Source organism: Odontesthes bonariensis, chromosome 9 (genome assembly GCF_027942865.1).
Source record: "Odontesthes bonariensis isolate fOdoBon6 chromosome 9, fOdoBon6.hap1, whole genome shotgun sequence".
Classification (NCBI taxonomy): Eukaryota; Metazoa; Chordata; class Actinopteri; order Atheriniformes; family Atherinopsidae; genus Odontesthes; species Odontesthes bonariensis.
Window position 1 is genome coordinate 38,490,465 of NC_134514.1, and position 22,204 is coordinate 38,512,668.

General features: G+C 41.2%; 1 protein-coding gene across 3 annotated transcripts; it reads left to right on the top strand.

Moving 5' to 3' along the window:
• The first annotated feature begins 455 nt into the window (after positions 1–455).
• LOC142388668 (fibroblast growth factor receptor homolog 1) lies at positions 456–21,959 on the top strand. 3 transcript variants are annotated; one of them, XM_075474193.1, is made up of 11 exons: positions 459–734; positions 836–917; positions 2,356–2,557; positions 2,865–3,009; positions 3,637–3,735; positions 4,679–4,839; positions 8,799–8,936; positions 17,050–17,161; positions 17,915–18,014; positions 21,035–21,134; positions 21,660–21,959. In XM_075474193.1, exons 1-11 carry the CDS (start codon positions 695–697, stop codon positions 21,699–21,701), a joined length of 1,221 nt encoding a protein of 406 aa, XP_075330308.1. In that variant the 5' UTR covers positions 459–694; the 3' UTR covers positions 21,702–21,959. The 3 variants fall into 3 exon arrangements, with proteins under 3 accessions (XP_075330310.1, XP_075330308.1, XP_075330309.1); XM_075474194.1 differs by having other exon boundaries at positions 461–661; XM_075474195.1 differs by lacking the exons at positions 17,915–18,014; positions 21,660–21,959 and having other exon boundaries at positions 456–734; positions 21,035–21,129.
• The last annotated feature ends 245 nt before the right edge of the window (positions 21,960–22,204 follow it).

Genomic DNA, 22,204 nt, shown 5'->3' on the forward strand with positions numbered 1-22,204 from the left:
CTCTGCCTTCACAGGAACACGATCTACAAATGTAACACTGAAAGAAGTGATTTTGCATACATATACTTTTATTGTTGATGCTTGAAGTAAAATTTGTAGAACACTCATGCACTCTCCTTTGTACAAGACATGTACTCATAATGACGCATAATTTCACAGCTGAGTGCACAATCTAAGTATTTGCACTATTAAAAGCAGTGGAAAAATCATGTTAGCACAACAGTGAAATATAGAGTTGAAAAGTTTCTTTCTGGTTTTTTTAGACAAAACTTTTGCCAGGAACTTAAATCAGTTTTACAGTCCACATAAATTGTGATACTGAACCACACAATCACTACCCATTTCATGTTTGAGTTTTGTTGTGTGGGTGAGTTGTTGTAACAATGGTTAACTCTGAGTTGGACTGATACCTGTGCTGAGCAGCAGCAGCAGGCTGACTTTTAAAACCCTCATGCTTCTGTTCACTTCCTCTTCTTGTGTTGTGGTTGATGTGCAAACAGCTCCTGCAGTTGGTCATGCAGATAGGTTAAGGGTTTACAAAACTTATGAGGTTTTATAATATCTTATTTTGCACCTAACAGAACAAACAGTCAAGCGTGACCTGGGCTTCTGATAAATATGCTGGTTTGGTAAGAATGGATTTGATCATCAGAAAACACAGGTAAGGCTGTTTTATCCCCAATATGCAGACGACATGAGGTGTGGTAATTCATCCAGGGAAAATCCTTTTCTAGGTGAGCTGTCAGAATTCAGAGATTCAGATTTATACAGAATTCTGTAGTTCACTGGCATGTTGTGAGAGCATGTTCATATTTTTCTTTTTGTAACATTTCAGATCAGAACGCAGGCATCCTCATCGGTGTTCTCTCATTCACCCTCTTGTTTTTCGCAGTGCTGGGGGTTGTGTTTCTGAAAAAGTAAGAGAGGCTGAGATTATTTCACACTGAATATTCTGTACAATCTGACCTTGTCACTAGATCTGTCTGAGTTAGAGTTACAATGAGCCAGTGCAACTGCCTTTGAGTTAATACTTCTGAATACCTGGTTCACTCATAAGTGCATTCAACATAGATCTTCTGCTACTCATAAAAAAAAAAAACAGGGTTTTATTTTAACAACACATGATAAGTAATAGTAAAATACTCTTCTCTGCTGATTATCCTTGTCAAGGCAGGTAAAGTAGGCCACTTATCACCATCTAAATGCCCCTATCTATTAAATTGTGCACAGTATAATTTGAGGCAAATATCTGTTAATGGAAAACAGACCCTTTCATGTTGTTGAATGTCAAAATTTAGGCAAGGCAAGTTTATTTGTAGAGCACAGTTCATACACAAGGCAATTCAAAGTGCTTTACAGCTACATAAAATCACAAGAAGGCAAATAAAATCATTAAAACATAAAAATAATTATTAATTAATTAAATTAAAAGGGAAGCATGCAGATCAAACACTTTCAGGTGTCATATGCACAGCTAAACAGAGCTGTTTTCAGCCTGGATTTAAACATGTTAGGAGCATCAAAGTGAAACGCAGCCTCACCGTGTTTAGTCCTGACTCTGGGCCCCAGCAGGAGACCCCTCCCTGAGGTTCTCAGAGCCCCAATTGGTTCATATGGCTTTAACATGTCAGAGATGTACTTTGGTGCTTGACCATGAAGAGACTTGTACACAAGCAGAGCTGTTTTAAAGTCTATTCTCTGAGCGACAGGAAGCCAGTGCAGAGACCTGAGCACTGGACTAATATGGTGGTATTTCCTGGTTCTAGTCAGGACTCGAGCAGCAGCGTTCTGGATGTACTGCAGCTGTCTTACAGCCCGTTTAGAGCCCAGTGAGCAGGCGTTATAGCAGTCTAACCTGCTGGAGACAAACGCATGGATCAGTCTCTCTAAGTCTGGTTTAGACACTATTCCTTTGATTCTGCCAATGTGTTTTAGATGGTAAAAAGCTGCTGATGTTACTGATTTATTGTGGCTGTTAAAGTTCAGGTCTGAGTCCAATATTACCCCGAGATTTCTAACTTGATTATTGAACAAATTGTTAAATGTCTCACCTCAAACATTTGATATGTACTCTATGTTTTATTGAAAATAAGATACTGATTTATTAGCTTTGCAAATAAACAAATTCTTTAATATATTAAAGATACCATTACTCATTAAGTTGTACATGAAAGCTGTTTACTGATGATTAAAAATCCTTATTAGGATAGAATTAATACACAGGATGTGTGAGCACTTACTGGCTACTCTCTAACTTAATGAGGCCATTATTGTATCGGAATCTATTGGACTGGTATCATTTACGTCTAAACCTTTTACAGGGTTATTTTCCATGAACAATACTTTATTTTGCAGATATCATTCCTTGGTCCAGACTGTTCGGGAGCTCCAGAGGACTAAGTTGTTTTCGCCTCGGTTAGAAGCCCCCATCATGACGAGGCCGGCCCCAGTGGTGGAAGCAGAAGAAGAAGTGGTGGAGCTTGTTCCTCCGACTCCTCTGCAGCACGGCACCACAATCAGGTCTGCCTCCAGGAGGCTGTGGAAAGGTCTGCAGCAGGTACCGCTCACACACTGACATCCTCAGGTTGACACATGATTCAAACATTTGACCCAGTTTTTTCTGTCAGCAGCTTGCTGAATACACACCAGAGGAAATCTCAAAGGCAAAATTGGAGTGGCTAAATATTCATGTGACACTTGTTCTGTTTGCATATTCTCAACTCCATAATACTAAAGCTGCTAGTTTTTGAGCTGAAGCTATCGTTACTTCACCTCTAAACCGAGCCTAAAACTGAACAACTTTGGTGTTTCCACAGTAATCATGAATACTTTGACAATACACATTCTCATCTTGACTATTTCAGTCTGAGGATCCTTCTGTCAACAAGTCAGACCTGAATCTGCTTCAGCTGATCAAAGCAGGGAAGGAGGGAGTCTTCTATCAGGCCAGGATGAACAGAGGCACGTGTAAAGGTCACAGCATGTTCACCTGCAAAATCAGCAAGGAAGGTACAGCGCATTCCTGTGGAGAGCTTTACAACTACAGACATTCATATTGAAGCAAAGCTGCCCTGGCTTTGGGAGTTTTAAAGAGGAGATATACAGCAAAATTGTCCTTGTCTCCCACAAAATTATAGAAAAAAAACATTCTCCTTTATTGTAAGGCAATTTGGCAAGATATCCACAAACATATATTAAAGAAAACAGCTTTAACCATTTATGTCTCAATTCCTAAGAAAGGGATTACCCAGAGAGAAAATGTTGCATTCTGTAGAGTGTCTCATTCATGTCTGTGGTGGCTGCAGTCAGCTGTTCCTCCCTGTCACTTATCAAAGCTGCAGATACTGAAACAGCCTACACCAGGGCTTTCATAGGTAGAACATGATCAGCTCCTTGTGTCATATTTAGAGCTGAGCCTGAAATACAAATTCTGGGGATATTAAACAAATTTTGATATTTAAAATAAAGGTTTGAGAATGTATTTTCAGAATCACAAAAACAATCCCTTCCAACTTTTGCAAAAAAAAAAACGTTTTAGATGGGGAGCTAGAATATTAATAGAATTTCACAAAAATGTCTAATGCAATAAAATAATTTGAAAAGGCTTTTGTTCAGTTGCAATGTTTTTTCCACAAGGAGTGCGTCTCAAGCATGTGGAAATGGAGGTTTCCATAATGAAGAAACTGTCGCACCACAAGAACATCCTTCAGTTACTGGACTGGAACACCACTGCAGGTGAAAGAAATATATCTGCAGACCACTACTTCTCTTCAAGGAAAAAATATGTTCTCATTATGCATTAGGAAAGAGGGAAACTAGCATATTTCCTCCAGCATTCTCCAGTTATTCTCGTTCAAGGGTAATAGCTTGTTTGGTCTTTAAAATATGTTGTACTTCTACATAAATATGGACTGAGGCATCATCAGATATTCACAAAAGTCCTTAAAAAAAGAGAGAACCTAATTAAACAAATAAGACAAAAGTATACGCTGTCAGGTGTGAGACCATGAATTCTCAGAGTTTTTATCCCAGTTAGTGCTGAGTACAGATAAAGTCATTGTAGTGGGTGACTTTAATATTCATGTAGATGTTGAAAATGACAGCCTGAATATGAACTTTAATTCTATATTGGACTCTATTGGATTTTCTCAGAGTGTTCACAATACCGAGCTCTGCTGAGCCAGGTATTCCTTTAACTCTCAGCAGTGATGGCCACCCTTCCTGAGTCTGGTTCTGCCAGAGGTTTCTTCCTGTTCAAAGGGAGTCGTTTCTCTCCACAGTCGCCTCAGGCACGCTCAGGACGGGAGATTGGACTGAAGACAAGTTTCAGTGCAATCTGTTGGTTTTCTTAGCTAGGAAATAGTTTTTGAAGGACCTAAAGTAAGCAGTCCATGTGAGAAAACCTACCAACATCCAAGAGCTGAAGTAAATAATGTGAAAAAGAAAATATACTGAAATTAGTGTTGGATCGTTTTCCTCAATAAATAAATGACTAAGTGTAATATTTTCATTGCTTATCGCCATTATCTTTTTTATCTAAAAAAAAAACCTGTAATGTTTTAAGTCATTTTATAAGACAGGATAGAGAATTCTTAAGGGTTCACAAACTTACACTGTATGTGCCACAGCCCTGTAGAGCCTCAGACCTTTTTTTCTGACTGAGACTAACTCTGTGCAGAGCCTTACATTCTGATCATGGAATATGTGAGCTATGGCACCCTAAGGACCTTCCTCCAGACCAATAGAGTTCACCTGAGTGGAGACCCGGAGTTGCAGAGTCTTCTTACCATTGCCTCCTTCCACATCGCTCTGGCCATGCAGCACCTGCGCTCCAAAATGGTAAACACATCTCAGGTTGTTGTGACTGAATAACATTGTTAATATGTTTTTAGATGAATGACATTGTTCATATGAGTATCGTTTTTACATTTGTGGAATTTATGCCAAAAATGACTCATTTGGTCACATTTTAAAGAAATGTGTTGTTGCACTGAAACACATTGATCCCATGCTTGGAAACATGTATATCATAAATGATCATTTATTGGTTCACATTTGATTCCATTGTTAATACAGTGTCTTCCATTCTAAACACAAGTATGACCGTTTTTTAATCCAACTGGTATGGAAACAAAAGTCTCTTACTCTTTTGGTCACATCCTGCACCATTCGGTGTTTGTTTTATGCCACTTTTCCTTTTGTTTTGGACCAACTTTGTATCACTTTTGAAATACTAAGAGCACATCTTTTGGTAACACCTTGCTTCAATTTGAACATCTCTTTGCCATTTTGTACACTCTGCATAATTTTGTACATATCAGATAATATTTTCTATTATTTTTGGATACATTTTGCACAATTTTGGACAAATTAGACAACTGCCATCAGCCCGTCTCTCAGGCAATACAGCATCTTCTGTGTCTTTGTACACACATTCTGTGATATTAGTATACCCAGATAGCAAACGGTGTCCGGACCGGATCCGTTCCGGATTTAGGGTAGGCTCAGGAACTGATCCGCAAAACGGACCCGGATCGGAGTCCACTTGCACACTGGAACAGATCCGGGTCGGATCCGCCCCGGACCCTATCCGGATCCACTCATTAAGTGCCACATACGGCCCGGATCCATTTTGGATCCGTTCATAGAACACATCATCCGGCCCGGAGCCGTTTTGGATCCGTGTATTATACTTATAATGGAGGTGGACTCATTTGGTCCAGAACCTTTATTTATTATGAATTCATTAACAAAAGTAGATACAGATAAAAACTTGCTTACCAACTAGAAAAGACTCCATAAAAACCCCACCAGTTTAGCCTTATACACCTGAAAATGATTTATTGTGAAGCTGCTAAAGACCTAAAATTGGGTTATTATTACGAGTAAATGTACAGTTTTGAGGCTGCACAGGGGTGCAGTTGGCACTGTTGCAGGTGTTAGAATCCAGCCAGAGGTCTTTCTGTATGTGCTTTGCATGTTCTCCCTGTACATGCATGGGTTCTCTCTGGGTACTTCATCTCATCTGCTTTCCATTGTGCTGTACTGCTCTCCCTGCCTCCCTCATCCTCCATACCAGGACAGTAACCTCCACCAACTTCCCTGGAGATATATGGGACATTAGAGTATGATCCTTGTGATCATATGATTGGTTGGATACAACCAATTAAGTGGAATTGAGTTCACTTAAAAGAGCTGGCACAAACACCAGATTGACCAACACATCACTACAAGTGGCTAATAAGATAATGGACACAAAAAACATGAAAAAATATTATGGAAATTCTTAAATGTATTTATTAATACTCACACACTCATTTAAATGAACAATAAAAAAAAAACAAGAACTGGCATAACATGTGCTGTGCTGTGCTTAGACATGGTCAGCAGGGTGAACCTCGTGTGTTCTGCGTCTCCTTGAGGTTCCCCTATCTGCTGCCAGGTTGAACCACCGGATGGCATGCTTGCAGACATCATGTTCAGTGGAAGCACAGCCATTATAACGAACAGCCTTGCCACTCTGTATTAAGCCCCATTGTACCGGCTTTTTGGCTACAGTTCCACCAGAATTCCACTGGGGGCGTCGGTGGAGACCAGAATGAATGGGGCCCAATGGAGCTAGATGCTACAAATGGTCAGTTTCACCTAAGTCTCCTCAAGAGCGCTCAGATTTGAATGTAGTTTCTGAGAGCTCAACATGGGTTTCAAGTCAAAAATCTACTGAACGAGTACATATATCCCTTTGATTTCTTACAGGTTGGCTTCTTGTTGTCCACCACGCGCTAGCATTGTGCTAATGACAGCTGGTCGACCAGCTATGTATGACATCATATACACTTCAAATCCTTTTTTTAAGCAAATGAGTGGCTCTAAAAATCTAAAACTCAGCCATGGGTATTTTCTAAACACCCTCTTTCGAAAACAACATTCGAATTACTAGAGAAAAAATTATATCTTGAGATAAGGGCACGAACGGGCGTATAGCTCCATAGGACTCCATTCATTCTGGTCTCCAAAATTGGGCGCCCCACGTGGAAAGAGGGTGGAACTGCAACCAAAATCGCCTCGTTGGAAACCGGAAATGCACCGTGAGTGGCGTATCTGTCCTATTATAGAATCTGTGGTGGAAGCACGAGCGACAGGATTTTTTCTGACAGAATCTGTAATCTCAAAAGGAGATTTTCAATTAAAGGTGATAGAGAAAGGTTGAATGGGGCATTAATCCTTGTTCTGTGATGTGATATGTAGCCCAAAATAAATTGGTTGGGTCTGTAATGGCTCAGAACCTCCCTAAAAGGCTCTCTGAAACAGCTGTTACTATGCTGGGTTTAGAATGCGTCTTTTTCCGTCGTTTCAGAGCTTATCTGGCAACCTCATTATGAAATGCAGGTTGCCGTTGCTTGATTGGCTGCCCTTGCTCTCACTGAAAACAGAGCTATAGAGTAATACACCGACTGAAAAGAAAGCTCATCAGAATCAGAATACGTTTTATTGCCAGTGTTCACTAACTAGGAATTTGCTGCGGCGTAATGTTCAAACATGTAACATAGGATAAAAAATAAAGAATAAAAATATATGAATACAAAATGTACAAGGTGTGTACAACAATACACAGTATCCAATATACAGAGCAACAACAGTGCAGCTTCATTAGTGCAATTTTAATGATGGTAAAGTGACTGGGGCAGGTTATGAGGTGATTATGAAGTGTTCATAAGTCCAACTGCAAGGGGGGAAAAACTGTTTTTGTGACGGGAGGTTCTGGTCCAAATGGACCGAAGCCTCCTGCCCGAGGGGAGCGGTGCAAATAGAGAAGGGTCAGCTGTGATCCGACCTGCTCGCCCCATAGTCCTGGAGACGTGCAGCTGATCACCGGAGCGAGACACAGCTCGCTGCAGTCTGTGTCTGTCCCTGTCGGAACTGACCATGAGCTGCTCGGAACGGAGCTTTGTGAAACTGTACTCCGTGAAATGCGCAGCGCAAAGGAAAAGTCGGCGGTTGGGGATACTGTTAAAAATAAATAAAAGTCATTGATCGCGAACATTGCTTTCCGGGGGAAGAATATGTAACGATCGTAGTCCGCTTTCACAGCCTTGGAAGGCACACCTGTTCCTGTTTCTCGCCGAAGGGGCGTGTCTGAAACGGGGTGGCTGTGGATTTGGGTGCGGGGGGGCGATTGCTGAAAAAGTGACGTCACTTTTTCACAAAAATGGGCTTGTAACTCTTATGGGGGATACTCAAAAAAGGGGAGAACTTGAAACAGAGGTTCTGACACTTGCTGGCACTTAGTGTGTTCTCTCCACAGCGGGGAGACTCAGGACTAACACCAAAAACGGGAAAAAGACGATTTTGATTCTCTATCCCCTTTAAGTTATCATCCTCCGCCATCATAATCACAATTTGTAATGTGACAGGATACACATAGTGATGCACTCCAAAACAGACAATCTGTCACATACTTCAGACATAGCATTTCTAAACATAGGAATGCAGTTTAAGAGTAAAAAAAATAACCTGTGTATAGTCAACTTATATGAATGAGTGATGATATAGTGACCAAAATACCAGGGTGGAGGCGGGGTGAGCGGTTGATCAGGATGGCGGACCTGCCCAGCTTGAGGGCGGATCCGCCCCGGAGTCCACTGCTATCTGGATATTCTCTGTACCATTTGGACATATCTAGCCATATTCAACTAAATCATATTGTAATATAAGACAAATTTAAGCATTAATAATTCCAAAGGTAAAATTCCCAAATGGAGCCATGCTGAGCGGTGTTGTTGTGCTCTTCTGTGCAGATCATGCACTGTGACTTGGCTCTGAGGAATGTCATGGTCAGCAAGTTTCCGTGGGAGGTGAAAGTAGCAGAGTTTGGCCTGGCCCGAGACCTGACCCGCATGGCAAGCCGCCGCAGCAGTCGTTGGAACAATCCACAGGTAAGATTATGTTACACTGGTGTTGTTGCTGTCATTTTCTACACCCCGGATAACTAAAGCTGTCAGAACATGCTACTTCAATAAGCAGCGACTTCGGTTATGGTATATTATCACTTAATATTTATTTTCATAGTCATTTTTTACTAGTCCTTAAAGGGACACTATGTAATTTCTTCCCCATCTAGTGGTGCAATTTTATTTGAAAAGTCGAATGAATTTGCTCTCTAGCGCCTCGCGTTTTCAAATGTGCGTTGCAACTTCTTGAACTACGGCAGGCGGTATGTGTCAAGATTCAAGAAGCTACAAACAAAAAGACATCAAGACATACAGTACAAAGGATTACATAACACACATACAATAACACTATAAATACAGATGGCAGATAACATGTCAGATAACATAAGTTGACATAGCCTTTGGTGTGCAAACAATGCAATTAGTCATATTCCGGGAGTTACCGGAAGTGACGTCGACGCAGCGTTAGCGTTAGCAGCAGTGTGTAGTTGCTATCTGGAAAGTGTTCTTTTAAATAAACTCCCGGTAAACTTACAAACTTTCTAATGCCTTGTTTTGTGAGTTAAGAGCCTATGTGTACTACGGCAGAAGTTTGGTAACAATCAATGCATTATTAGTGGGATAATTTACCAGATAAAATCTTTTTACCATTAGCGGCTGTAATAAGCCATTCGGCGGACGTGACGTCAAAATGACGTCATTTCCGCTTGCAGGCCTGGCGTTGGGGAAAACGCGATTCGAAGTGCTTTATGTCCCTCTCGGCACTTCGTCGTTTTTCATAGACCGGAAGGACATGGCAGCCTCCATAGAGCTTGCCCGCTCTATGTAGATACAGACAAGTTATTCTTCACTCAGGAGGATAAGTGAGATTTTTGACAGAGATCATTTTACACCAATGAGGACTAATTTATGAATGAATATGTTGATTTGAGCTAATAAATGACTTAATATATTACATAGTGTCCCTTTAAGCTAGATCTTACTCAATGCTGGACTCAATTTGTACCATTTTGATTACAGACTGGCGACATTTAAAGACATGGTTGGTAATCCTGTTCAGAAACACATTTTGTAATACTGGGTGAAATGGTCCGTGTATCCTGAGAGAAATCTATACAAGATGTGAAAAGAAATAAGTCCCAGGCACTCAAAAGTAGAAAAGGAAGAAGGTATAAATAAAAAGCCTTTAATGACTTTGGCTAATCATAATAAAATACCAACATGTTTCAACCACCACCGTGGTCTTCATCAGGGCAAAGCAGAAGTCACAGACTGAACAACGGTAAAGACAATTAAACCCCACACCTGGATCAGGTGTATAATTAGTGTGCCACCAATAACAATTGGAAGAGTAAGGCGCACCTGTCATAGAGGAGGGAGGGAGGGGGAGGGGGAGGGGGAGGGGGGGGGGGGGGCATAGATCACAATACAATAATTGTTGTATAAGTACCAGCATGACAAAAACAATAAACTCTTTAGATATACAAAATAGCAAATGGGCAGATAATAACATCAGAAAAACCTACAGACAAAATATCATAAAAAACATTTGAACTCGATATCTTCATTAAGGCCTGGATACCTAGCGCATCTAACTGGTGGATCCAAAACGTCTCACGTTGGTTGAGCCTGCGGATCCGGTCGCCGCCTCTATCTAAGGGCCTGATGTGCTCCAAAGCCTCAATTTTTAGCAAGGAGTCGTTCTTATTGTGCGCTTGTAGGAAATGTTGGGCCATCTGGTAGTCAGCATTAACAGTGCGTATCGCATATTTATGCTCAGCAAGTCGATCACGTAGGCGTCTTTTGGTGCGTCCTACATAGAACACACCTGGGCACGGACAGGACAGACGATAAATAACAAACGTGGTGTTACAATTTATAAAATCTTTTATTCTATATTCCTTATTGGTTTTAAAATCAGTAAATGCTTTTGAAGGAATAAGATGAGCACAATGAGGGCAATTATAACAACGGTAGACTCCCAACGGTCTCTTGAGCCAACTCTCCTTTTTAACAGGAGGAAGATGGGTGTGTACGAGTCTGTCGCGCAGTGTCGGAGCTCTTTTGTAAGAGACTAACGGGGGTTCAGGAAAGATCTGTTGCAGATCAGGGTCCGAGTTAATAATGGCCCAATTATTCCTGATGATCCGTGTAACCTGTTTGGCCTCTGAGCTGTATTGTGTAACAAAAAAGGGTCGAGATAGTTTATTTCTATTAAGGCTCTTTTTAATCAGAGTGTCTGAGCGCTTCAGAGCCTGCGCTCTTAACCGGGCTTGCGCCACCGTATCAGGCTTGTAGGCTCTCTTCCTAAAGCGGTCAGTCATGTCATTGGCCTGTCTTTCAAACTCCGCCTCATCATTGCAGATGCGGCGTAAACGCTGGAACTGACCGAAAGGGATGTTATCAATAAGGTGCTGTGGGTGAAAGGAATCGGCTCTAAGAATGGTGTTGCGAGATGTCTTTTTCCTAAAGATGGTGGTGTGCAGATTACCTTCTTGGTCAATAGAAATAGTGAGGTCTAAAAAATCAATTTTGTTTTGCGAGTACTCAAGGGACAGTTTAATATTAGGATTAATAGAATTAAGATATTGGTGAAATCCCTTAACTTGAGTCTCGGTGCCATTAAACACAAATAAAAGGTCATCAATAAAGCGACCATACCATGTTAAGCAATGATAGAAAGGATTGGTAGAGTTAAAGACATGAAGTTTTTCCCACAGCCCCAAATATAAACACGCGTAGTTGGGTGAAAAGCAACAACCCATGGGAACACCTATTTTTTGTTTGTATAGCTCATCAGTAAACACAAAAACATTATTGTAAATAATAAACTCAGTAAGGTCCACAATAAAGTCTGAAGGTGGTCTAATGTCCTTTCTTTCAGACAAAAAATGTTTTAATGCATGTAAACCCTCTTCATGGTCGATATTAGTATAAAGGGACTCAACATCCATAGTGATGAGATATTGAGACCTCACATTCCCAAGCCTAGATAGGATGTTCAACACATCCACAGTGTCCTCAATAAATGACGGTAAAGTCCTAACAAAAGGTTTAATCATAAAGTCAACAAACTTAGATGCCAGTTCAGTAAGGGTACCATTGCCGAAATAATAGGTCGCCCCGGAGGGTTGTCAAAAGGAGGCTTATGCACCTTGGGAAGTAAATAAAATGTAGCTAAAGAAGGGAATTCAATAGTCATATATTTACGTTCGTTTTGAGTTATCCATCCTTCTTTCTCAGCATGGGACAACATATTATGAAAGGTCACAGTCAATGTAGGCAAGGGATTAGTATGTAGTCTTTCATAATGTCTTGTTTGCAATTGGCGTGTTGCCTCAACAATATACATCTCTTTAGATAAAACCACCACCGCCCCACCCTTGTCAGCAGGGCGTATGATGATATCGTCCATGTTAGAGAGCTCTGTGAGAGTGTTGCGTTCATTCGAAGTCAAATTAAGTTTTTGGGTAGGTCTTGACTGTGTACCAAATACATGTTGTATCTCATAATCCACTTTTCTACAAAATGCAACGAGAGAGGGATTCGACACCACTGGAGTAAAGTAGGATTTGGGTTTGAACAAAGTGTCAGTCCTAGGAATGTTAGAAGGAGTAGAATAATCAGGTGTGCTGCTAATGTCACCATTTATAGTAGCAGGGAGACATGTATGTCCAGATTTGTGATAGAATACTTTAAGGTGTAAATTACGATAAAAGCGGAATAAATCCACTTTCGTGTTGAACAAGTTGGAGTTATAGGTGGGTGCAAACGACAAACCTTTGGACAATACAGTCAGTTGGTCATTGGAAAGGGGTACACCTGAGAGGTTGATCACAGAGGAAATCTCTTCCTCGGCTGCTGTCTCAGTGTTGGTGGCCGAGTGCGCTCCTCTCCCCCTACGGCCCCGGCGCGTTTTCTTTGATCCTTCCGATTGGTCTGAAGTCGCGGCCACTCCTCCTCCAAAAAATGGTCGGATTCAGAGCCACAGGAGCGGCCCTCATCGTCACTAGAAGTTAAGTTGAAGGATACCTTAGGTTGGCGGGGGCGTGGTTGACGCTCCGAATAATGATGCGTCTGTCGGTGGAATCTGGATGTACGCTGTTGGTTCCAACGATACACCTGACCCCTGTCGTAGTCCTCTCTGTCGCGCTTAAACTTCCGCATTTTTAGGTGCAAGGTGCATAAGCCTCCTTTTGACAACCCTCCGGGGCGACCTATTATTTCGGCAATGGTACCCTTACTGAACTGGCATCTAAGTTTGTTGACTTTATGATTAAACCTTTTGTTAGGACTTTACCGTCATTTATTGAGGACACTGTGGATGTGTTGAACATCCTATCTAGGCTTGGGAATGTGAGGTCTCAATATCTCATCACTATGGATGTTGAGTCCCTTTATACTAATATCGACCATGAAGAGGGTTTACATGCATTAAAACATTTTTTGTCTGAAAGAAAGGACATTAGACCACCTTCAGACTTTATTGTGGACCTTACTGAGTTTATTATTTACAATAATGTTTTTGTGTTTACTGATGAGCTATACAAACAAAAAATAGGTGTTCCCATGGGTTGTTGCTTTTCACCCAACTACGCGTGTTTATATTTGGGACTGTGGGAAAAACTTCATGTCTTTAACTCTACCAATCCTTTCTATCATTGCTTAACATGGTATGGTCGCTTTATTGATGACCTTTTATTTGTGTTTAATGGCACCGAGACTCAAGTTAAGGGATTTCACCAATATCTTAATTCTATTAATCCTAATATTAAACTGTCCCTTGAGTACTCGCAAAACAAAATTGATTTTTTAGACCTCACTATTTCTATTGACCAAGAAGGTAATCTGCACACCACCATCTTTAGGAAAAAGACATCTCGCAACACCATTCTTAGAGCCGATTCCTTTCACCCACAGCACCTTATTGATAACATCCCTTTCGGTCAGTTCCAGCGTTTACGCCGCATCTGCAATGATGAGGCGGAGTTTGAAAGACAGGCCAATGACATGACTGACCGCTTTAGGAAGAGAGCCTACAAGCCTGATACAGTGGCGCAAGCCCGGTTAAGAGCGCAGGCTCTGAAGCGCTCAGACACTCTGATTAAAAAGAGCCTTAATAGAAATAAACTATCTCGACCCTTTTTTGTTACACAATACAGCTCAGAGGCCAAACAGGTTACACGGATCATCAGGAATAATTGGGCCATTATTAACTCGGACCCTGATCTGCAACAGATCTTTCCTGAACCCCCGTTATGGCTCTAGCATAGTTGCTGCGTCTGCTCGCGCGAGCGGTGTTGATGACGTCACGAGTTCGTGCCCGCCATAGGACCCTATATAGTGGCGCAAGTCGTTGCGCGCCAGTAGTTGCAATTTTCTCCGTCACAGAGGTGGCGCTGCTACATGAAGGTTACCTCTACTCTACAACCAGGAAAGTGGAGAAGAAAACAATGCCGCTGTCAAGAGCAAGAATACTGTAATTAATGATACTGCTGCAGTTTTCAGATCATTTTAATTTTTTAATTCAGTTAAAAGAGGTGAAGGTTTGAAGCCCCCGGCATCAACAGAGTCTCTACCCTCTTCTTTGCCTTCACGTATCTGTCCCGTAGCTTCTTCCACACATTCTTACAGAACTCTCCCTCTTTCCCCAAAGTTCTGCCAATCTCTGTGCACCAGTTTGGGGAGTTTACGTGGTCCCTGTGCTGTTTCACTGCAGTTTCGTACAGCTGCCTGTACAAACGCACCTCCTCACTGAGCCTGGTCTCACATCGGTCCATCCGGTTCGTTGTGCTCGGCGCCGCCAAGTTACAAAAATCGACTGGTGCACGACAACGCGCTGCGCCGTCTTTTCAAGGGAAGCGCCAGGCCTGAAACGTCATTTTGACGTCACGGTGCGACACCGCCGTGACAGACGCGGCAACCATGCTACCGCCTTTAGTCTCCTACAAAAGAGCTCCGACACTGCGCGACAGACTCGTACACACCCATCTTCCTCCTGTTAAAAAGGAGAGTTGGCTCAAGAGACCGTTGGGAGTCTACCGTTGTTATAATTGCCCTCATTGTGCTCATCTTATTCCTTCAAAAGCATTTACTGATTTTAAAACCAATAAGGAATATAGAATAAAAGATTTTATAAATTGTAACACCACGTTTGTTATTTATCGTCTGTCCTGTCCGTGCCCAGGTGTGTTCTATGTAGGACGCACCAAAAGACGCCTACGTGATCGACTTGCTGAGCATAAATATGCGATACGCACTGTTAATGCTGACTACCAGATGGCCCAACATTTCCTACAAGCGCACAATAAGAACGACTCCTTGCTAAAAATTGAGGCTTTGGAGCACATCAGGCCCTTAGATAGAGGCGGCGACCGGATCCGCAGGCTCAACCAACGTGAGACGTTTTGGATCCACCAGTTAGATGCGCTAGGTATCCAGGCCTTAATGAAGATATCGAGTTCAAATGTTTTTTATGATATTTTGTCTGTAGGTTTTTCTGATGTTATTATCTGCCCATTTGCTATTTTGTATATCAAAAGAGTTTATTGTTTTTGTCATGCTGGTACTTATACAACAATTATTGTATTGTGATCTATGCCCCCCCCCCTCCCCCTCCCCCTCCCTCCCTCCTCTATGACAGGTGCGCCTTACTCTTCCAATTGTTATTGGTGGCACACTAATTATACACCTGATCCAGGTGTGGGGTTTAATTGTCTTTACCGTTGTTCAGTCTGTGACTTCTGCTTTGCCCTGATGAAGACCACGGTGGTGGTTGAAACATGTTGGTATTTTATTATGATTAGCCAAAGTCATTAAAGGCTTTTTATTTATACCTTCTTCCTTTTCTACTTTTGAGTGCCTGGGACTTATTTCTTTTCATATCGTGGATTTCCCTACCCCAAGAGCACCACTTTGGACTGTTCGTGATACACCTGAGCGCCGGGTTGATTTCTCTCTTTTCTATACAAGATGTATTTAGAAAAAGGGACGAAAATAATCAGACCTCTGTGGCAGCTGCAGGACTGAGAAAAAGCTGACCAATCCGAGATCAGGGACGCTGATCTCGGATTGGAGCGCCTACAAAAAAACAATCAGATGCCTCTGCTTTCTGCCTACGCCCCCCTCTGTCGGCTCCCTGCTCCGTGTGCGCACGCGGTTCTACCGACTTTGGATGAAGCACTGACGGAATGGGGAGGGGGGGGTGGAGCTTAGAGGAGGGGACACTTTCGAATCTTGCTAGCTCTCTTGCTAGCTCTCTAGGATTACCTACCATAGCTTTAATGTGATTTCGGCACACGTGTCACTGCTTGTCATGATCCATACTTAATCAAATAAATCCAAATATGACTCGAGCTTTTCCAGTTTTGTTAGTTTAACCTTCACTGTTAGATCAAAATTCTCTTATTTCTTTATTTGAACAGTATTTCTAAATTCTCTGCAATGACCTTGGATCAAAACCAATAACAAGGACCACACTTTGTCTGACTTTTGGTCTCACTTTTGGTGTCATTGTGTGCTGGTTTCGGTCTGGTTTTGTGTGCATTATTGTGTCAAGTGATACCATTAATTCTCTGTCAAATCATTTCTGCACATTATGAACTAGTGACACATGTTCAACAGTTGGTAAAAATGTGATTTCTAAACTTGTGTGATAAATGTTTTCCAGCTACTACAAATGTCATAACCTTCTCATTTAGCAGACTGTATGTTGTTGCCTGATGTTTGAAATGGAAAAATGAATCTTTTGTGCGTCTGTGTTTGTGTGTGTGTGCGCATACATATGTGTTTGAGGGGGTGGAGGGTTAGCAACATCCTTTTTAACAGGAAACAGCTTTCATAGAACCTTCATGTTTCTCAATCTAGAGAAAGACCAGCAGTAAGAGTTGTAACAGTGTCAGTAATGTCAACCATGAAATTCACCAAAATGCTACCAATGTATTACATTCACGTTACATTGAATATGGATGTATCAAATTATTTTGAAATTTTACTTTTGTTTCTATTAGTTCACTGTTTGTGTTTTGGTTTTAAATTGCAGTGGGTTTTTCATATTCTGGGTGTAAAATCACATTCTCCCTCCTGTGTGTGCCTACAGCAGCGTGTACCGCTGCGCTGGTACCCCCCCGAGTACTTCAAGAACAAATATTACAGCTTTAAGGGAGATGTGTGGGCCTTTGGCATTGTGCTGTGGGAGATGCAGATGTTTGGTAAGTCACTGGATCAGGAAGAACCCTGTAATTCAATCACAGTATCAGCTGTTATTATGGCTTTTGCTGAATATTTATGGTGATGGGCTACTGATATCGGGGCTGCACGGTGGTGTGGTGGTTAGCATCGTCACCTCACAGCAAGAAGGTTCCAGGTTCAACACCCAGTTGGGGCCTTTCTGTGTGGAGTTTGCATGTTCTCCCCGTGTATGCGTGGGTTCTCTCCGGGTACTCCGGCTTCCTCCCACTGTCCAAAAAATCATGCATGTTAGGTTGATTGGCATCTCTAAATTGTCCTTAGGAGTGAGTGTGAGCGTGCATGGTTGTTTGTCTCGTATGTCTCTATGTGGCCCTGCGATGGACTGGCGGCCTGTCCAGGGTGTACCCCGCCTCTCGCCCATTGACTGCTGGGATAGGCTCCAGCCCACCCGCGACCCGATCGACGGATTCAGCGGTATAGATAATGGATGGATGGATGGGCTACTGATACAATCTGACTAAATATATCGAGGTGGAAACAGGCCAGCAATCTAATTTAAAAGCTGTTTCCCTAAACCTGAACTGATTTCTGAAGTAATAAAAAATGATCTACATCTACATGATGACAAGTAGGACATATGCTAATTGTTTCCTATCCGAAGTAAAGCACATTAAAATGTGACTTAAGTGACTACACACACAATAAAGGGAATTTGTTCATTAAAATGTATTTTCAAAAGCAATTATAGTAACATGAAAATATCAAATTCACAGGCACCTTACCATATCCAAACCTAGAGACATCAGAGGAAGTGGTGTACCACATCTGCATGGGCCATAAGAACACAAACCCTGAAGGCTGCCGACCAGAGATGTAAGGGAAACCTCATTGAATAATTAAAGCTGCAGTCGGCAGGTTTTCAAAATTCCGAGTATAAAGTCGGAAAATTCGAACTGATACAACTTTCAGGTCCCTCCCCCAACCTCTAACAAGCTCCGAATCGCCCCCCAAACCCCTCCCCCTCTGTGGACGAGGTTGTGCACGTGAGTTCACACCAGTGTGAGCGCACACAAGCTGGGGCAGACTCACGCTCAGCAGCGTGTGCACAAGCTGTGATTGACAGGTAGGATTCCTCCACCCTAACTTGATTGGTTAAAAACAGCCGGGAGCGCTCGGTTTTTGCAAGCATGATTACAGGCTTCAGAGGGAGCTACAGGTTTCGTTATTTTTCCTAAACAGCCTATTTAATATTCTACTTCCAGAATCCCATGACAGTTCAAGCTAATATGACTAAAAAAAAGTTGCCGACCGCAGCTTTAAAAAAAACTGAATTTATGTAATTATGTGTTGCTATGTCTAACTTTAAAAAGCTTTCTGAGGCCCCAGTAAAGCAAACTAACAAATATAAAATGTATCATTTAGATCTGCATGTAAAGCAAGACATATTTAAGATTCTACACTTACTTTTGATCAGCAGTCAAACTGATGACAAACAGTGGCAGTGACCATGTCATCTCCTTTGTACAAAATCACTTCCACAGAAGCAGCCACATGTGGGTGGATATGATCAGAGGCTGTTCAAGTAAATTAACCTGCGGCCATTATTCACCTGAAAAATGTTTGTGTGCTCAATTTTTCAGCAGAACATTGGGCCTCATGCAACAACCGTTCGTACGCACAGATTTGTTCTTAAATCGTGCGTACGAGTGATTTAAGAGAATTTGCGCATTCACCAATCTTTTTGTATTTTACGTTTTCTTTCAGGTACGAACAGAATTTACGAGTGATCCAGACCTGTCGTAGGAGTTTCCTAAAACAGTCCGCTGTTATTCCAATCAAGTTTGCTTGACTAATGGATTGTATATTTAATTACTTTGAAGCAAACATAAACAAATATATACATTATACCCCAAAATGATGCTGACATTATTCTGTTTGACTTGAATTAGGCACTAATTGAAGGTTAATTTGACTCTGTATATAACAAGGTCAATGGGAAGCGTAACCAGCGGCTGACTTGCTACTTTTGGATGCCTTAGTGTATGGAGCTAAATCGGTCTCAATATTCACAAACGTGCAGGACAAGATTCACAAATGTATTTCTGATGCACACACAAATATAACTTGATTTACAAACTGCTTCTGGTCTGTGGACTTCGCTGCATTTGTGTGTGGATTTTGAGAGTCCCCTGACTTTCATCAACCCACAAATGTCTTTTTTTTTTTAACACGGAATGAGCCCATAAAGCCCGTAAAGTTGCTCTTTTTGCTCCTTGATGCTATTCTCATGACTCAACACTCAACACTTCCTGGCACAGGAGAGAGGAAGCATGGTATCATTTTGGGCGTGGAGTATGCAAATCTACTATCCTTGTGCACGTGCCCTTAAATACGCACCGGTGGCATTCATCATTTACGCAGGTCGTTTACACTCTTTTTCCCAAGTTAGGAGCGTTTGTTGAATCTGACGTGGCGTGTTCGTACGAGACCGTACGAAAAAAGTGAGAGAAATTTAGAATAAAAATACGAAAATGTTCTTGCATGAGGCCCATTGTGTACTAATTAGCAATGTGATAATGGGAAACATGAATACAGAGCCAAATGAAAGTAACAAGGGACATTCTAATTATAAGTAAGAGAATCTTCTTAAGACACTTCTTACACAGCTGTATCCAAAGCAGGATTAGGCAGATCAAAGTAACATAATCAGATAGTGATGGTCAGAATGGACTAGCAAATTCCAGCATTCTCCATGGGATGATTGAAATAAGTCCTGTTAACTGGTGAATCCAAGTTGGATCAAATATAATCGAAACGTATACATAAGGACATAATCGTGGAAAGAATGAAACCCACAGTGAAGATTGGATGGAGGTGGGAACATACAAGTCTGGGGTGGTATAAGGCTGGACACCTGCACCAAATCATCTCTATCCTATTGATTCAGTTGGTCCACTGCTCCACTGCTCAGAAATTTGATGCACCCTCTGGTTTGCATCTCTGTGGAGGAGGATTCATGCTGAAGGAGAATAATGAGCCCAAACACACCTCCAAAGTTTAAAAGAGTCATTTGAAGACCAAAGAAGTTTAATGTGTGCTGATTGTTAAGGATTTTATCTGCCAGACCTCAAGCCCACTCAACATTTATAGGGACATTTCTGTCATCACATGAAGTTCTCCGTAGTCTCAGAAAGATTTGAAGCACCTGCTAACAGTATTTCTTTTTTATTTTCATTCTTTTTTCTTTTATTATTAGCATTATTCATAATTACAAAACTGGCCTAATCTAAAGAGGTTGCCTTACCTATTTGAATCTCAGATGGGCCTTTCTATGTGGAGCTCTACTCAAGCCTGCAAGGGTTTTTTCTCTGGTTCTCGGGCTTCCTAACACAATGCAAAAACCTGCATTTTACATTAATCTATTATTTTTAATTGGGCACAGAAATTAGTGTGAGTATGTGTGGTTGTTTGTCTCTTTGTTGACCCTGTGACCTGTCGCCTGATTAGTAACCTGTCCAGGGTATACCTCGTCTCTCGCCCAGAAACAGAAGGAATAAGCTCCCAACTGAATGGACTTGATTTGAATTTTGGCTTAGAAATGAGTCTGATGTATGAAGTGAGAGTTATAGATGAGAAATGTATGCAACGAGGATGTAAATATGTTTACACCCACATCAGTTTTGCACTGATATTAGGAACAAAACAAGGCTCTAATTGGAAGTGTTTCACCCTGTGCTGCAGTTTGAAAATAAACATTGATGAATGATGAAGCCCCCCCCCCCTGAACGCTGACTCATTCTTTTCTGGCCTCAGCTGTATAGAGTCAGCTATGAAGAGTTTTTAGTACGAAGTGAATTATGATTTATGAATCACTATCATTTCTTAACCCACAGGCTTCACATCATGAGGGATTGCTGGCAGGAGCCTCACACTCTGAGGCCCTCATTCACAGACATCGTCTGCATGCTGGAGAACATCATTGAAAATGATGCAGTAAGCAACAGCATCTTTAAAACTATTTACATTTGGAATGAAAGTTTGTCTGAAAGTTTTCTCAATTCTTTAAGTGCAATTTTACCTTTATATTGCCTTAATCGAACACATAAAGCCAGAAGTTTCTGTATGCTTGTTTTCAAACAGAATAGTTTGACATCCTATTTTCAGAGAGACTACAGCTATTCTAAAGTTCTGCTTAGTCTCCTAAACAGTAAAGCATGTGTACATTGTTTTTAAGTTGAACGTGTTCATCTTAAATGCATTGTGAATTAAGGTATCATTTCTCTTGGCAGAACACTTCCATCATAAGTTGGCTTTTATAATAAACTTCTAAGCAACTTGTAAACCAGTTCTTTTTCTTATAAAATCTTACTAGATATTTTGGAACAAAAAAATAGAAATAAAGGATTTCATGAAGTGCTAATCTGTCACACCCTAGCTGCATTGCTACAGATGGACATTCAAAAGATGGTACATAATACATTGCCTTATTAACTCTTTTTTTTTTTTTTTTTTTTGAAGGATTATGTGGATGTGGACAGCCCACCGGCTTTGGTATCATGATGCTAAGAGTCTACGAGCAGCCAGTGTCACCTTAAAAGAGGAAAATCTCATCTGAATTATGTATTTTAAAGCTGTATTCTGAACTGTTTGACTCATCACACACTGGCCTGATATTTTTCCTGCAACATTTATCTGCTTGGGGTCTTCCAAATGACGCACCTCTAAGTGGAAGAATTGATGTATTTGCTTTCTATTGTCTACATTTTTTTAATCCATTCTTTTTTGTTCATTCAAATAAAACGTCTGTTTTACATGTGATGCAAGTATCTGCTTTTTTTTACTTAACCTAGCAGCACAAAAGCTCTAAACATGTTTCTTAACTGGAATTTCACGCATTATTGAGCAAATATTACCAACAGAATGGAGGGGGGAAAAGGAACGTTTTATGAATCAGTATTATACCGGCAAAATGGCTTCACATTACACAGTCACACTGAAGATAATTAAAAAGAGAAAATGAAATACAGTTTCTGTATTTCAGATTTATGAGGAACACCTGAAGC